The sequence below is a fragment of the Cyclopterus lumpus genome, chromosome 1, assembly GCF_009769545.1.
Source record: "Cyclopterus lumpus isolate fCycLum1 chromosome 1, fCycLum1.pri, whole genome shotgun sequence".
Lineage (NCBI taxonomy): Eukaryota > Metazoa > Chordata > Actinopteri > Perciformes > Cyclopteridae > Cyclopterus > Cyclopterus lumpus.
Window position 1 is genome coordinate 3,143,352 of NC_046966.1, and position 18,594 is coordinate 3,161,945.

Here is an 18,594-nt window from a genome sequence, read left to right on the forward strand (position 1 = left end):
GCTTCTCCGCGGCGAAGCGGACCATCTGCGCCTCGTGCTGCTGGAGGGCATCCTCGATCCTCTCGAACCGGCTTGCTGCAGAAGGGGGTGCTGGGTCCATGACTGGCCAGATTGTAATGTCACGGATCGTCGAAGACCAGGGACCCAAGCACAATGGACGAAACAGAGTAAGCAAATAATAATCCTTTACTGGAGTAACGGCAGGAACAGAACAGACAGAAACAGACTATGGCACGCTGGAGAACTTGGTCTCAAAACACAAGACAATCTGGCAGAGGACAAGTGCAAGTGAGGGAACCTAAGTAGTGAGTGACTAACGAGGGAATGGGTTGCAGGTGAGATGGGCGTGAGAACCAGGTGAAGGGAATGAAGGATGATCAGGTGTGCATGACCAAGTCTGAAATGACAAGAGAGTTAATAGACAAACAGATCTAATGAAAACAACTATTAACAGAAAGAAGGTGTGGAGCTGAACTGTTACATTACTATTTTCTTCAGAAACTGTTTGTCCAGTTACTGATGAATCTTGATCCTGGACATGTTCTTATTGACAAATTGACTTGTTCTATTCTTGGGACACTAAATGCACACAGGGGATGGTACGCCCAATTAAATTGTTCTCCATCAGTATAATTGGGGTCACTTTACCTTATGGCCTTCTTTGTTTGTGTGACCTCTAGGTGACGTCTTTGTAACATATGTATCATGCTTAATGGCAAAGGCATATCATCTTATACCATCATAGGAAGCACATTTGAGAAAGAGCTGTTTCTCTCCAGTATGCTGACAGTTAACTCTCTCTGGCAGGCTGATTTGGCTTCACCTTAATTCTATTGGGCAATTCAGCTTGAACCAAGCAGTCTCTTAAATCAACCTCCTATTATAACACAATTTAAAAAAATAGGGTTAATTCAGTATCTGATTGATAAGTGTGGTAGTTTTGCTGAGAACCAGATTTGACAGCATTATACTTGATGGTCTCCGAGCTGAACCAGTTCCAGTCATCCGCTGCATGGTTAACATACGCCTGGCCTATGGGAGATCAACATGGAAAGGTCCTAGACGGTGAGGAGGTCCCTGAAAGTATCACTGTCTTGTCTGTAAACACAGCTGCTGACATTGTGTCCCTGGGTGGAGATAGATTAAGGAAGAACATACAGATGTATACTCCAGCTAATACAGCCAGACATCCCACCATTAAGCCGGGGAACAATTTGTCCATGATCAAGCGCTGATCACAGCAACGGCAGTCACAACGGGGGATTAGAGTGGAAAAGGGGGAGCCGGGAATTAGGTCAGTCATCCATCATCGCCCGCTAACGGGTAAATATGTTATTCAAAGCCACTTGAATAACATATAATCACTGATGAAATCACGGCAATTGTAGCATTTCCTAGAATGGACTCGGCACAGAGTCACGCTTTATTTTTTTGGCTTGCTGTGATTGGCTAGTACTGGCAAGCACTAACTAAGAATAACGAACTTCCTGCACGACAGATCTCTCACTCGCTGTTCTGCTTTCCTTACCCCCAACGTGTTGAATGGATAAAAGTCAGACAATTAATTCAATTGAGCTGATGCTGTTATTTACATTTATCCATGATGTATCATGGTTGATACTCGTTCCTTATTCGTTTTATTCATAATGTATAAATGTGTTTGTTTTGTAGTTTATTTAGTATATAAGTCCACATACAGAGCTGGAGCATTTGATTTTAGTGTGTAAGTAGCCATTGCACACCATGCCAGGACCTCCGTAGCAACCCTGAGATTATGACACTTAATTGATTGATATCAAATTTTGAGGTTTGACCTTTTTTCCCAAAGTTTGGCGGCATGCTGAATTGAATCCAATTCAATGACAAATTCAATAAATGATGTTGCTTCAAGTAATTGTGTCTGATAGCTGCAGCAGAGTTCCATCACTTCCCTTCACCTTTTACACTAATTCATGGGTTTACGGTTCATCATTTTGAGTTATAAATGATCATATTCATCATTCATTATTAAATCTGCTCCAAGCAATAACGCAACACCCTTCTGCTGACACTGAGCCCTTTACTGCAGTCAACATCGTCACTGCAATACCCAGAAGCTTATGTCTAATTTATACCTTGCACATTAGTGGGAGGATGGTGAGGTATGGGGGTGTGTGTGGGGGCGGGGGACGGGGGGTGGGGGGGTTGAATGACAGCGTCGCAGAGTGCAGGCATCGCTATCGTTGAGTGTCACGCCGCCGCCTGCAGCCTCACACTCTCCTCCCCGGCCCCTTTCTCTCTGTGTATGTAGACCTCTCGGTGTCTCTGCACCGGTAACGTTCACGTTCATGTTCATGTTCACACTCATGGTCACGCTCATGGTCACGCTCATGGTCACGCTCATGGTCACGCTCATGCTCACGCTCATGGTCACGCTCATGCTCACGCTCATGGTCACGCTCATGCTCTACACCACGACTGCAACCCCGGACGTGGAGAGAACTCTGTGTGACGTCTGGACTTCATAGCGAGAGGAAATCCACAATCTCACAAAGATCAGAGAAGGACCCACTGCTCCACATCAGCAAAAGCCAATGAGCTGATCCTTGATTAAAGGAAAGAACAAGGTGATGACACACAGCCCTGCCTACACCAATGGAGCTGATGAACAGTCGGCATCATGAGGAACCTGACTTGGTCACATCTCAAATCCTGTCCGTAGCCATAGACAGTACATAGACACAGTCTCCGTGACGTCACCCATGTGTTCTAAAGAGCCTCTGTGAAGCTCAAAGGGGGGAAACCGGCTCGTCCAACAGTGGGCGTAGAGGTGGATCGTTGATGGAACTGGTGGTGGTCCGCGACCTGACCTGCGACCTGGCCTGACACCCACCTGTCACTCAATGCAGCCAGGCCCTTAATTTGAACTCAATAGTGAGTTATATAAGAATCTTGTTGTGTTTTGCCTTTTGCTGTTTTTGGAACATCCACGTTGGTCTAATTTATGACCTTTACTAGAGCTTTCCGCTTGTTTGTAGCTACACCTACAAAAAGATCCTCATGGACTCAGAGTGACGAACCACGTAGGGAGGAGGTTCACTTGGATGGGCGGCTCCAAAAAACACCATCGTTTTTCCATAGACTTCTATACAACCTCTCAATTCTCTACAATTATCTTCGCCCCCTGCTGGCTATGAGAAAGGAGGCAAGTTGGCCTCATAAATTAACCGTAAACACTGAAAGCAACAATGTTGTAGGATTTGTCTAAAATGTGTCAATTCATGCAGCTGATGAATTACAGCGGGCTCCTGTGGATTGTTTAACAAATAAGCCAATTTCAAAATGAGGCTGTGCAAAATGAAAAAGCTGAGAATAGATCAATGAGCACAAATATATGCGCAATGTATATATAGAAATATCCAAAGATGTTGTCGAGCGTACTTAACACAGCCCTGTAAGTACAGACAGCTTGGTGTTCGTGCCGTGCTCCAGTTCTCTGCATCTGTAATGTAACAATGACTAAGAAAGTAACTTCAGGCGGTTTGCATCCACGTCTGATAAAACATGTATGTAGCTCTTATTTTTAATAAATTCCCCCACAGGGTAAAAAACCACACGGAATATCGCACTGTTCAACCAACATGAATGTGACACTCCCGGACCACAGTCACGGTGGTACATCCAGCACTGAGGTCTCCGGGGTCTGGACCGGTGCTTTCTAACTATTAATAGGTGGAATACGGTGTACCAAAGATATTGTACATCGCCAGTGCTTGTTTGTGTGTGCCGACGTGGTGAAGTGGAAGATCGTTTCCTGCTCCTACAGAATATTTACTCAACAGCTTGAGGGGAGCGGACACGCGAAGGCTGATTCCGATGTATAAATAGTTTAATTATTGTACTGCTTGTTCAATGCCGTTCAGACATTTATCATCTCAGACATAATCTGACCGATAGCTTCTGTGTGGCCGCTCTATATTAAAGAATTAAATTTAGCCCTTTCACTTTCAGCCCATATAGCTTGTGATGAAGGGACTGAGAGAAAAAGAAAGAAGAAATAAAGAGAGAGAGATAGTGATGAAGATGAGAGAGGATGTGCAGGTACTGAACATTAAAAGCTCACCTGGTCCAACTCAACTACCACAGAAACATAGATTATTTCCTTAAATTATATAGTGCAACCTCAATCTAACAAAAAAAAAACACCTTGCATACTAAACACATTCTAACACATCATTTTGTTTACGTTTCTGTGCTGTTTAAGACGTGTTTAAAACATATATATATAATTCTCTTCCAGAATGTTGAAAACTCTTAACGCTAAAATGTGAATTAAAGAAGGTGTTTTGTGAATAATTTTTAATACACACTCAAAAAAGACTATTGGAGAAAAACAGACGGGCAGTGAAGTAAGCGAGACAGAACAGTATGGTGTGAACATTGAACACAACACGGTCAGCATTCATTTGCAGATGTTTGTGGATCCTTTGAGGCTCATTCATTTCAACACTTGATCTGATTTTCATTTAGTACTGACAGATCATTCATACCAATTCACTTGTTATCGATTGTTTGGCCTCCAAACATCTTCACACGCACATATCAAGATCAGGAGAATAAAAAAATGAAATGTCAATGGACATGCCCCCAAATCAGATCGTTTTTTAACCGCTGTATATCTAAAATCCTGCGTCGGCCATGACTGTTTATCCATTCTTGCCTCAGGGTGGTCTTGATGTAAAGACCCACCCTGAGGAACACACACACACACACACACACACACACACACACATACACACACACAAGCCTACTTTGGCCACATATGGCACTCTGCCTACTCTACAGCCAGGAATCACAAACACATGCGACTCTGCCATCCTGCCCAACAGAGCAGAATAACAGACAGAGAGCATTACACAGATGGAGGCAGAACCCGAGAAGAAGGAAGAGAACGTGAAAGGTTGACAGGATGGTGAGATACAGAGACACGCACACAGAGAGAGAGAGAGAGAGAGAGAGAGAGAGAGAGAGAGAGAGAGAGAGCATGCGTAATAATGCATGGGTGGGTGTTAAATTATATCCAGCTCGCTGGGCTTCTAATTTCAGATGCGATTCAACTGGAAAAATTATCAACACGGCAGATGATTGGCCGAGCCGTCTGCCAGTCTGTGCCAGTCCAGAGTGTCTCTCCATCCCCACGCTGCACGAGGGCACGGACCGACCTCAGAGCAAGAGTCTGAACAGATTTTTTTTAAATTTCTTTTTTTATTTGACCGGTCTATTCTGGAGCTCTCTTGTTGTTGTTGTTGTTGTTGTTGTTGTTTTTGTTGTTGTTGTTGTTGTTTTTCCGTTCTACTGGTGGGAATGAACCGAACGCCCTGAGTTGTGTGGAGTTCCCGTTAACTACGGTATGTTCGGTGAGCCTTTGCCGGCGCTGAGAGCGTGAAGAGCCGCGAGGAGAGCGGAGGTTCGGGAGCCCCTCTGCGGGGAGAGATGAGGAGAAAGAGGCTCTCTGTCACGGGCTTCTTACTCGCCTGGAAACTGATACTGTTACACGGGTAAGTAAGCGCACTGCTCCGCTCACCCCACAACGCGCGCGCACGCACACACACACACACACACACACGTACACGCGCGCGCGCCCAAGTCAGAAGGCAGCTCCTTGAAATAGTGTTTTTTTTCTTCTTTTCTTTGGTCAAGATTGTGCACCTGCTGGGGCCAGCTGTGTCAGGACATGGGGGGAGAAGCCCCGAGCGATGTTGTCTTTATGTGCCAAAACTAGTTAGAATATACACAATCGAATTGCATCGCAAACATGTTTAAAAAGAGTGCATTTCTCTACATTTTAAAGTTGAAAACAAACCTTGTTTTTGTGTGTGTTTATTCATCTGTAGCCCTATGTAATTACCAGTGAAATACTTGTTCAATTGACTTTTTATCTTCTATTCTGTATATTCCTCTATAAAATACCATACATTCCATATAAACATAAAACGTTGTCCAAACATCCCTCCAAAAAAAATGCTACATATAGTGTGTTTATTTAGGAAAAATTCAATATTGAGTTACGGTCTAAAATTCCAAATGGCCGTACTCGAAGGATGAGCAAGCAGGGCGAGACGAATCATACAAATGGGGTTAAGAGCTCACCCTCCTCTCTATTCGTGTCTGGAAGAGGGGACAACATCTGCCTGCCAAAACCCACAAACAACAACCCATCACACTCTCGTTTCAACAAGAAAAACACATCTGCCCACGTTAGGGCATCAACAGCAGCGCTCTAATTACCAAGAAGGTTATGTCTTTGGCTTGGTGTGTCCATATTGTATTTTTCACATGAATTAACATTGTGATATTGTGCATTTAATTTGTGCCACATTCATGTATTGTCTGAATAATTGGAAGAAATAGTTCTGGACTGAGAAATGTCCTGCCAACACCCCCCAAGTTAAAAACAGCTGAGATGTGGTTTAATTAAGCAATAAAATACAACAAATGTTCTTTGTAGTCGGAATAACACATCAAAGTCAGAAGAACGACTTGCCAACTCAGAAAATGGAACCATCCGAGGAGCACATGAATGCACCATTGTCTGTGTTCTCCGAATGCCACTCTAGTTTTCTTGTGATTTGCATCGAAGTTGTCCTGCTGTCAGTGTGTGTGTGAGTGTGTGTCAGTGTGTGTGTGAGTGTGTGTCAGTGTGTGTGTGTGAGTGTGTGTCAGTGTGTGTGTGTGTGAGTGTGTGTCAGTGTGTGTGTGTGAGTGTGTGTCAGTGTGTGTGTGTGAGTGTGTGTCAGTGTGTGTGTGTGTGAGTGTGTGTCAGTGTGTGTGTGAGTGTGTGTCAGTGTGTGTGTGAGTGTGTGTCAGTGTGTGTGTGTGAGTGTGTGTCAGTGTGTGTCAGTGTGTGTGTCAGTGTGTGTGTGAGTGTGTGTCAGTGTGTGTGTGAGTGTGTGTCAGTGTGTGTGTGAGTGTGTGTCAGTGTATGTGTCAGTGTGTGTGTGAGTGTGTGTGTGAGTGTGTGTCAGTGTGTGTGTGAGTGTGTGTGTCAGTGTGCGTGTCAGTGTGTGTGTGAGTGTGTGTCAGTGTGTGTGTGAGTGTGTGTCAGTGTGTGTGTGAGTGTGTGTCAGTGTGTGTGTCAGTGTGTGTCAGTGTGTGTGTGTCAGTGTGTGTGTCAGTGTGTGTGTGAGTGTGTGTCAGTGTATGTGTCAGTGTGTGTGTGTGTCAGTGTGTGTGTGTGTGAGTGTGTGTCAGTGTGTGTGTGAGTGTGTGTCAGTGTGTGTGTGAGTGTGTGTCAGTGTGTGTGTCAGTGTGTGTGTGTGTCAGTGTGTGTGTGTGTGTGAGTGTGTGTCAGTGTGTGTGTGAGTGTGTGTCAGTGTGTGTGTGAGTGTGTGTCAGTGTATGTGTCAGTGTGTGTGTGCCGCTCAGAGCTGTGGCTGTTTTATTCCGTGCTTGCTGCCTTTCCAAAACTGTTTTGTCAGCTTTGCTGCCGGCAGACATCAACTTCTGCTACAGCTGACTGTCTGACTGTCTGAGGTGTTGTGAAAGGTGCGATGCTTAATGATGTTCAGTTTTATTCCGGACAATAGGTCAAACCAGCAGCGACGTCTGTAACTCTGCTGGCTGTGTTTGTGTGCCCATCATTACACAGACAGTGTAGATTTAGAAAGCTATGTCAACGTTCGCAAATCATTTTGTGGCACCTACCTTTAATTTTTTTAAGCAATCTGCTATACATAATGTGTTTCTAAGTTCTTTCTCCACCATACAGATGATGAACAATTAAACTTTAACTTCAGAACTTCTTGGGAACAAAAGGAGGGAGTAGGTCTGAGGGTAACCCCATTGCGGTCACCAAGGAGCAACAGGCAACTTGGGTTCACCAACAGGACGGTTAGTTCACACACTCTCTTACTGTAGCTAAGATCAGTGCAAGCAACAACGCTACATTTAAAGACGAAGCCTTCGGCGGCTCAAAGGGGCCCTTCGCCAAGGCCACTGTGGGGAGGAGGCACGCATTGCCTCCTGACACTTTGCAAGAACCGCTTCACGAGAAGGTGGCCAAAGAATGGTCTGTCTCCAAAACCCTATTGGCAGTAATACGCTAACACTTAGACATTAGACAGTCCTTTATCACCAAACACTGCAAAGTGCAGGGTATGGAGCCAACTGCCCAGGACAGGGGATCTAACCTTCTTCCCTGGCACCAGCGTTGGAACCCTGACCAGTATGCCATGTAAAAGGCCCACAGGCGTGGGTTGGGAGCAGTGGTAGCTCAACACACCTTGCCACAGTGGTCATTACGAACAGGAAGTTCTGGAAAGGAGATGTCGGTGGTCCACGTCTGCCGACACCGATGAGATATTGTTGTTATCATCACCAGACGAAGCTGGAGAGGTACCTTCCATGGCATCAATCTCGAGTGGGAGTTCTACGTAAAGTTATTTTGTGCAATACACAACGTGAAGCCTTCAAGATGCCAAAAGGGAAGTTTGATATTGATTTAAAAAAAAAATCTTTCTCAGCTTTGTTCGCACATTTCCAAACGTCAACGCAACCATAGACCAAAAGGCATAGCCTGCCATTTTGAATTTTGAATTGCACAATAACTTTAGTCATAAACGTCTTGTGTGTTTCATTTGAACAGACTCATCCTTATGCTTGACTACAATAACGTGTTCCTGCATTGTTGTTCATTTATTAGGGATGCATTGGATCACAAAACTCATAGTTTGGATCGTATCACGCCTCATCCGATCGTATGACGGATCGAATCCATGGAAAAAAGAGATTCCCTGAGCGTGTTTTTTTGCTGCCGATACAGATTTTTGATGAGCCAAAAAAAAACACAGATTGTTTTTGTTTGGTTTTATTATAGCAGCTGGTATTAGGGATGGGTATTGTCAGGATTTTACCATGTGAGGTGCCACCTGCCCATCAGGACTATCTAACATTCTTACCCACTCACAGCAATTTGGGATTAAGTGGAAGGAAACATTGACATGGACTAGCAGGCCGATCTTCTGATTGAAGGACGAACTGCTCTACCGCGGTCGTGTGTCTCACGCCGTACTGAGCCGTAGTCGATGTGTGTAATTAGAGTAAAGCACAACTCCACCCCTCATGCAAAGACACGCACAGATACAGAGAGAGAAGGTTATCGACACTGATGTAGAGATCTGGTGTTTGGTGTGTCAAAGGATGTCTGTGAAAACTGAAAATGAGCTGCAATGCCTGAAATCGTCTGACTTCCTGTTTCACCCCCTTGAGGTCAATTAGAATGAATCTTTCAGGGTATGTGTCAAGTTCTATTGCGGACATGTCTGCAAATGCCCTGATGGTTGGCCCAACGGTTGTGGAGTTAGGTCCATTGACATGCGGAGCCACGCCACGTTCAAAACGCAATGAGATATCAAAGAACTTTTAATAACTTTTGATACGCGTCTTCCAGATATGATCTACGCCAAATCTGATGGCCAGATCTAGCGTTCAGGAGGAAATGTTGTGAACGTGCTCTTACCTCATCATAATGGGAAATGTGTTCCAATTGGACAGCACAAGCCCCATTATTTCTTTGATTTAGATCAATATTATTATCTCTGCCAAGCATGAGCCTGGGAAGAGATTATGTGCTTCGTCACGCGTGTGTGTGTCCGTGCGTCCGCCGCGGCTAATCTCACACACTGATGGACCCATCAGCATAATATTTTTTATTCTCATTAATGACTGTATGCTTAAGGACCTCTCGTGTTTGCAGTGTTGTGTGTGTGTGTGTGTGTGTGTGTGTGTGCGTGTGTGTGTGTGTGTGTGTGCGTGTGCGTGTGTGTGTGTGTGTGTGTGTGTGTGTGCGTGTGCGTGTGTGTGTGTGTGTGTGCGTGTGCGCGTGTGTGTGTGTGTGTGTGTGTGTGTGCCTGTCGGTTACAGTGTGTCCATGAACACTGCAGCTCTTCAAGAGTGAAAGGAGAATCTGTGGGATTATGAACCAGCAGCGCACTCCGCTCCTCCTAGGTTTGTTAAGTGTAGATAAATATATTTATTCAGCGCCTTTTCATCTGGCGGTGACCTCACATGTTCACGCTTACTGTGGTTAGTTTTCAATCAACCATTACGTTAATGTTAGATGCAGACACCTGGCAGAGATCTGCACTCTAACTGAGTGTGCCATTATTTTTTTATCCTAAAAGGGGCTGCTTGAAAAACCACGGGGAGAATAACTTGCACCGCAGTGTTTTTGGGTCTGTCTCCAGCAATAGACACAAACAGTGAGATGGCGTTGGGCCCGAATGTTGAGCCTGTTAATGCTCCGGCTTCCCGTTCGTATATCCTCCATGTTGAAGTCGCTGTTGGACCATCCTCACTAACAACAGACTATTGCTACCAGGTCCAGCTGTTGGACGTCATGTGCCACACGTGCCCAAACAAAATGCTGATTTGAGTGGTTCACTGCACTGAAGAAACCCCTCAGGGAAACCGGCATTTATTACAACAATGCTCAGATCGGGGATGTATTTCAAAATGCAGGTTTCCCTGAGATATGGATGTAAAAGGGAACCCATGTGATTTATTAAGCTGGAATAAATAGTATACGTTGGGAAGACTTAACTTTCATTGTGGATTATAACTGACTACTACTTTTAGTCATGGGACGTGTTTGTTACTCACCAGGTTTCCATCTTCTTATCACGGGCGTCTGCCTCGGATCATGTGAACTTGTCCGTGTGTTTATTTATTTATGAATGTATTGTCTGTTGCAGATGTTATCGAGTGTGTGTTTTTTCGACTTTGATTTCATTTTTTATAAATGCATCATATTCATGCTTTTGCAGGCTTCATCCTGCTTATGACATTTGGTTAAAACACTCCAAAGCAAGGCGCTCTGTGTGTCAGCAATCAACCAGCCGACCTTTGAGAAATAATATCCCTTTGATGATGTCGTTGTTTAGCAACACTGCACACACACACACACACACACACACACACACACACACACGCACACACACACACACACACACACACACACACACAATCACAATCACACGTAAAAGCGCAAAATTAAGTTTGACACATATGTCTGTGGCCAACCCACACAACATACGTAATGTGCCATCACAACAGAAAGCACAACCTGCTATCTTTTTGTTTCGGATTACAAAATATAATATGCCGTTTGAATGTCTTTAACTAATTAGGGTGGGATTAAACTAGGCTGTGCTCAGTGTCTCTCTTCCTGAACAGAGAGTCAGAAGCATGGCTCATTAAACTTGTGGTCACAGCCAGTCAGATGTTCTACATTAAGTGGTTTTAGTTGGCCTGCAAACATGCAATGTGCTTTTAACAATTTGTACTATTATGGTTATCATTAGATCTTGATGACACCTGTATCATTTATTTTGAGAGAGACACAGCAGGTCTAGGTCAAAAGCTAATTCATTATAGATCAGACGTTATGCTGCGTCTCTCTACATTACTTAACAATTGCTCTTTGATGTTTTAGAGGAGGAGAGCACAGAATAGAAAAAAGGAGGGGTGGGGGGGGGGTGTAGGAAGAAGAAGAAGAAGAAGAAGAAGAAGAAGAAGAAGAAGAAGAAGAAGAAGAAGAAGAAGAAGAAGAAGAAGAGATTTCAGCGGGAGGAGAGTGAGCATGAGAAATCATGGGGAGAGGCAACAGCAACATAAGCAGCTTATCAGCTGATTGGAGAAGCTCTGAGCCGACAGTGACAAAGAAAGGAGGAACCAAGCAGACTTATTACCTGCTGAGAGTCAGGAGGGGTCTCTGAGTGTTATCTGCAGGCATACGCAGCAGCAGCAGGGTAACTGAACACGTGGGGCTAGTTGCTTGGCCGTGTGTTGCTCGTGTACACGGTTGATATTGTATACCATTCACAGTTGCATCCACGGACGACTCGAATCTTAAGATGATTTAAGATGTTTTCTCCCTTCATCTGAAGATGATGATGACCATCGATTGCACGGAGCTTTTGGTCTTTCTGAAAAGAAATAAGCATAGAGGCATATGAGGCATAGATGCTCGATTGAAGTTATTTCTTTCAAATTGTTTCACCATAATAACTGCTGTCTGAAACCTCAGTCTTGCTTTCATTACGGACACAACTGAGTTAATAAAAGAGCTCCAAGTTGCACTTGTGTTTTCTTCTTCTTTGTTAAGCCCACAAAGGTTTAATGGGAAATGGTGTTTGTTGAAGGCCACAAAAACTAAAAGACTAAATAAACTGATGTTACGCACTAGACACACTGTACACAGTGAGGATTTCTTTCTCCTGGACCTTCAGCTTTCCCTTTGGTTCTCTGATAGGAGACCAAAAAACAACGTGGTGTCTTTAGCTCCTCGTGTTTTGTAGACGCAAGTTTTGTTCGGATATTACTTGACTCGTGGAACCAGGGTTCATGTTTAGTGTCAGGGTCACAACTTCTGGACCCACGAAGGTTAGTGCTGTGTCACTGCCATGTGTCAACCACGCTGCTACAACTGGTGTCCAGCTGCATTCACATCGTAAACAAGCACCGGTTTGGACCGGTGCCGTTACGATGTGTAGCGATTAAAGAAAACTACGTTGGGTAGTCGTCTTCTCAAACGCTCTCTCTCGTCTACTTCCTCAGAAGCAGTGAAAGCACAAAGAGCAATGCACAGAAAAGGGTTTTTCACTACGGATGTTTTTTCATCGATTATTTTCTTTAAATCGCTAATGTTTATTGGCTGTCATGAAAGCATGACGTGTGATATGACGGACACACTAATGGAGTGGTTAGATGAGGCCCCCAAAATCATTAGGAATCTAATTTATTTGATTTATTGGGCTGTCTCAGAGAGAGAAAAACAAACACACACACACACATACGTGCGTAATTATGAATCCCACTGCTCTTCATGGCAAGACCCGCCCCGCGTAGCTGAGCCTACTGGTTCAGGTTGACCTCGTGTAGTCCAGCTCAAGACGGCCTCTTGGTCATCGGCACAGGGCCCGAACAAACTGGGTTGCCAGTGACTCGCCGAGGGGAGCGGCGGGGTTCATAATAAAGGCACACACACACACACACACACACACACACACGCACACACACACGCACGCATGATGTTGGGCATGACTCACACTCCGAGCACACGCATCCACGTCCATGGGGAGACTCACCCAGAGCGGTGCACCAACCAGGGAGCCGCTCTGCACTCCTCTGACCGCAGGACAGAAGAACGTGTGCACGCCCGAGCTAGACGAGGATGAGGTCAGACATCGACAATGATAACAGGTTTATTTCTGACGTTATATTTGATGATTTTTCTTCTTTTTTTTTTAATAACAACAGGGATTTGTTGTCGGCAAGGAAACAGGCACAGCGGGGCCGGTGTCCTGAGATCTGAGGGCGGACGAGATGTCATGTTTGATTTATTTTGTATTTGATGGGAGCTGACTAAGTAATAGTGGCAAAAGGGAATGGGATTTGTGTTGTTGCTTTCAAGCAGAACACGTTGACCTTTTTATTTGCCATGGACTGTAGTTAAACTCAGCTCGACTTCTTCCTGTCTCCAAGTCACTGGATCCCTCCTCCAGCTGTATCTCTGCTCTCTGTCACTCCCCTCCTTCCAGAGCTCAATGCATATTAATGAGTACCGGTCGACTTGTCCTATGTTGTCACCACCAGTGTGAGAGTGTGTTTAGAGGAGGTTAAATGAGGAAACGCACTGATGGTCTGGGCTCCGGATTGGATAAGGTTATTATTCCCTGCCGGGGGTAAATGGGGGATGCTCCCAAATGTCAAAGTAAAGGTTGATGAGCCTGAAACTACGCTGGGATGTGCTGAATAGTGTGTGTGTGTGTGTGTGTGTGTGTGTGTGTGTGTGTGCGTGTGTGTGTGTGTGTTTAGCAGTATGATCTTTGCAGTCAGCAGAGCTATTTTGGGACATTTTATTCCAACTGACAAACAAACACACACACATATATATATATACACAAGCTTTACCTCAGCATTTCAAAGCTACTACCCAGTCACCCCAGAAGCCCCACCCCTCCCCCCACCCTTCCATACACACGCTATCAGCCGGTAAAAAATGAAGAATTCAATCATGCCTCTTTTGTGGTTTGTTTCTTTATGTACACAAATAAAAAATGTTTTTAAAGATACCATATATAATTTACAAGGATGTGCGGAGGAGAAAAGCCTTTGAGTCTAAAACCCTCCAAAGGGGCACTCAGAGGCAGCATATTACTCCACATACTCCTCCATTTTGGACAAATGTCTTATTCCCACAAAGGTCAGCAAGGTCAAGACAGTTCACTCTTGGTCAAAGTGGCACTTTTGTTTCTCCAAATTGACCAAATGCTCGTTTTATTTTAATTAAATTGTTAAATTTAATTAAATGGTTTAGCTCAGAGTGACTATATCAAAATCTTTATTATTATTATTATTTTTGTTATTACTTTCCTAAACTCCTTGGTTGAAAAATGTTTGATACAATTGCAATTTTCTTGGCTGATTGCGATTCCCAATTTTCTTAAAGTCTTACCTGCCGATTCTAAATTTTGCAAATTCCAATTTTATTTTGAAGTACTATAATTGACAGCAGGGTTCCAGACTTTTTTCCCCAAAGTCCCTGAACCGTGCCAACAAATAATGTAATTTAAATATTGCTGTGAAAAAATCAACTGTTGCTACAAGATAAGATTGGAGCCCGTTACAATAACCCTGTAATGTACCGTTGTCATTCCCTTCGTTACTGAGTAGAGGCCATGCAGATCAAGGCCACCTCAGCTAACGTTAGCTGATTAGCTCTGTGAACGTGTCGCAGACGCTCACCACCTGTGCTTTGCCTCCATCACAGTGTGGGTCAGTGTAAGGAGGTGGACAATGGAGCGAGGACACGGCAGGCCCCGATGTCGCCCTCGGATTTTATGGACAAACTGATGGGCCGGACGTCGGGATACGATGCCAGGATAAGACCGAACTTTAAAGGTATCTCGCTCTCTATGTCTGTCTGTATTTCTTTCCGTTAGGCCTAAAGTCGGAGGAGGCTGTGAAGCTACTTTCAGCTGGTTAGATGGCTGCTCTGCCTCTTCTGTCCAGTTACTGCACTGCATGCGTGGAGGCCTTTTCCCGTAGTTATCAACGAATGAGCAGCAGTGACATCCCATTCCTAAGAATGACACAATGACATCTTGGTCACTGGCTTTGGAGTATGTTGAATAGCCTCAATGCGTTTGATTGAGAGGGATTTGCCCTCTGCTGTCATCACATGACACAGAAATGTGACTTTTCTCACTCACAGACTGTCAGCTTGGAGTCCTAGGCTCTAGACTCTAGACCCTACCCTCTAGGCCCTACTATAGACTCTAGGCCCTAGACTCTAGGCCCTACCCTAGACTCTAGGCCCTAGACTCTAGGCCCTATACTCTAGGCCCTACTCTAGACTCTAGGCCCTAGACTCTAGGCCCTATACTCTAGGCCCTACTCTAGACTCTAGGCCCTAGACTCTAGGCCCTAGACTCTAGGCTCTATACTCTAGGCCCTACTCTAGACTCTAGGCCCTAGACTCTAGGCCCTAGACTCTAGGCTCTATACTCTAGGCCCTAGACTCTAGACCCTAGACCAGGGGTGGGCAAACTCTTTGGCTCAGGGGCCACATTGACTTTTAAAATTTGACAGACGGGTCGGGCCAGTATCAGATGGATGGAGAGCAGGGCCGTTTGTAGGATTCCAAGAAAGGGGGGCTAAGCCCCAAGGGGAGTGTCACCCTGGTGAATGTGTGCGTGCGTGCACAGCGCGTAGCACATTTTTCTTAGGGCCCCTGATATCCATTGTTTCTGACAGTTCATAGATTGGTTCAATCAGAGTGTGATTTTGCTCTGTAGTTTTGCTTCATTCAGTATATGATAACACAAGAGACAGAATTTCAGGGCGTCAGGCTGGACTCGCAGCCTGACTCGCCAGCAGAAAGCACAGCACGCAGCGCAGTGACGCTTCTCCTTTCCCGGCTTGAGTTTCCTGAAGCACGATGACGGCAGCAGACCAGCATCGATGCTTCTTAATGCTCATTTATTGCTCAGCTCTTTCAGGCTGTTTGTGTGCTCCTCTCCTGCAGCAGAAAGCGCGACGGTGCTCTTTAACCTGCCGTGTTCTGCTGCAGGAGAGGCGCACACACAGCCCCGAGGGTACGAAGCGTTACAGCGGTCTTTACTATAATTTATAATTCATAATACTCGGCGGGCCGGATCAAAACGCCCAACGGGCCGGATCCGGCCCGCGGCCGTAGTTTGCCCACCCTTGCCCTAGACTCTAGACCCTAGACTCTAGACCCTAGACTCTAGGGTCTAGACTCTAGGCCCTAGACTCTAGGGTCTCAACCCGTCTTTGAATGCTGTGTGCTCAGAGACAGTCAAGAAGGGAAGAGCATGGTTAGTGAAAGATAAGTGAGAGATGCAGGTAATATATCCTGTAGTTAGCAGACTCGTCAGAGGCCACAGGAAGTGGTGTAAAGGGCATACAGAGAGGAAAAAACGATTAGCATTTCCTTCACACCTCATTACAGAAACTTCCTGAAATCCTGTCCTATCTCCATTCAGGATGACATTCAGGGTTTTTTTCATCTAGGAAAAAAAAGTCTCATCTTAGGATATAAATATAGCTTTTACAGAACCGTACTAATTTAGCTATTTTACCAAGTTAGGAATCATAAATCAGGGTGCCATGAACCCGTTCCTAAATCCAAGCGCCACAAATGGCAGCAGGACTGTTGTTCAGTCTGTAAGGACAGTGAAGATGGGGAACAACATGAACACCTGAGAGAGAGAGAGAGAGAGAGAGAGAGAGAGAGAGAGAGTTGTCCTTGTTCTGTTCTCCTGCTGAACAAGGACGACGACAACAACAGCTGTACAAAAGAGAAAAGTTCTGTCTGTCAGTAAATATGAAGAAACTAATGTGTGGAGAACAAATAGCAGGCTTCAAACTGTCATCTCTGCTTGTGAGTCTCTCTCTCTCTCTCTCTCTCGCTCTGCACACAGCGGGGGGGGGGGGGGGGGGGGGGGGGGGGGAGAGGAGCAGGGCGAAGCCAAGCGATGTAACACCCCCTTCTCATCCGTCAGATACGACCGCTTTGCATCCGACAGAGCTTAAGAGGGCCTTCTGCCAATTGATGTAATGCCAAGGGGCGGGACAAAGTGGCGGTATTTAACACCCCGAATGGGTTGCACAGCCTGCAGGCTGTCATTGGCTAAGGACAGCGTGCAGGCTGTCATTGGCTAAGGACAGCGTGCAGGCTGTCATTGGCTAAGGACAGGAGTGTCCGGCCCACAGCAAAGTACAAAAGAAAGAGAAACACGCATTTCTATTGGGTCACAAGTGATGACTGAGGTGCAGATTCAGCAGCCTGTAGCTCCCTCAAACTTCTTTCAGCTTTGACATTTTCATTTGCGCTCGCATTCTTATCATAAGGGATACTTTGAGACAATAATCCCACAAATATTAACAGCTTTTTGGAAGACGTAAAACTCACAGTGCCACATACTCCGTACTGTAAATTACTCAAGTTAAAGTGAAAATGGACTTTCATTTTTAAACACTGTCCTAAACTATGAACTTCTAGCTCATTAATAACGTAGATTTGTTTTTGTCTCAGCTCTAGTTGTTGCATTTGACCAATCATAAATGATGCTTGTGGATCAAACGTCAGGTCATGTTGACTGTTTCCTGCCCAGAGAACCAAACACAATCACTTTTCAAACACTACTTCAACTTTCTGGAGCAATAAATGTGTTTATGAAGCACATTCTCGGGGCCTTGCACTGTTCCTCATTATTCGCTACATATTTTGAGTGAGGCTTTCGTCACGTGTGTCGCTACAATTGCATCATTCATATCATGTCCATCTCCTGTAACCATTGCCTCTATCTCTCCCTCTGCAGGTCCTCCAGTGAACGTTTCCTGTAACATTTTCATCAACAGCTTTGGGTCCATTGCTGAAACCACCATGGTAAGTAAAAGAGAATCTGCAGGAAACAAACCCTCTTAACTTAAAAGGAAAAACTTTTTTTATGGATGTCCAATCAGTGTTGATGGGAAATGTAGTGCACTGAGTTCCTTGAGCTGCTGAGTGCCGGGTCAAACCATAGTCTGTCCGAGGGGCGCCTGTGCTCATGGGATCAGATAAAATCACAGAGGCTCTGTCGTAGCTTCCAGTAGCGTGAGGTGGCAACAGAATCCCTCAGCAGTCATCTGCCCTCTCGGCCCCGCAGGTCTTGGTTGTCTTTTCCAGTTCATCCTGAGGATCTGGAATGAGGTCATGGAGCCTCACTGCAGCGTCCATCAAAAACGGTCCACACTGACAACCTTTACAGCAGAATTAGTCCGTCTCTGTTGACCTCAGTTGAAGTCAGACAAAACCCTGTGAAATGTATCCTTGTCCATAATTCTCTTATATTTTCGAAATGGCAGCTTTTCCCCCAGAATCTTTCCCTGTAAAAAAAAAAAAAAGAAAAAGAATTTATCATCAGAGAGACGTGGCAATTTTATATGCATTAAAGGTTTAAAAAAATGTGTAACATTCCTCGGGATTTGTGAGCATCTTCTTGTTTCAGACAAACTGACATTTTAAACTCAATGCATATATTTGTC

At 44.9% G+C, this 18,594-nt stretch overlaps 1 protein-coding gene across 4 annotated transcripts in view; it reads left to right on the forward strand.

Annotated features, from left to right (window-relative positions):
• Positions 1-5,472: 5,472 nt before the first annotated feature.
• The window catches only part of LOC117741147 (glycine receptor subunit alpha-3-like), a 31,653-nt gene continuing 18,531 nt past the window's right edge, over positions 5,473-18,594 (forward strand). For 3 of the 4 annotated variants that reach the window (XM_034548160.1, XM_034548248.1, XM_034548074.1), the window contains exons 1-2: positions 14,862-14,940; positions 17,886-17,953. In XM_034548160.1, coding sequence (XP_034404051.1) covers positions 14,862-14,940; positions 17,886-17,953 — 147 coding nt within the window. Of the gene's footprint in view, positions 5,538-14,809; positions 14,941-17,885; positions 17,954-18,594 lie in introns of those variants that run through there. The other variant, XM_034547996.1, reaches the window with a different exon arrangement.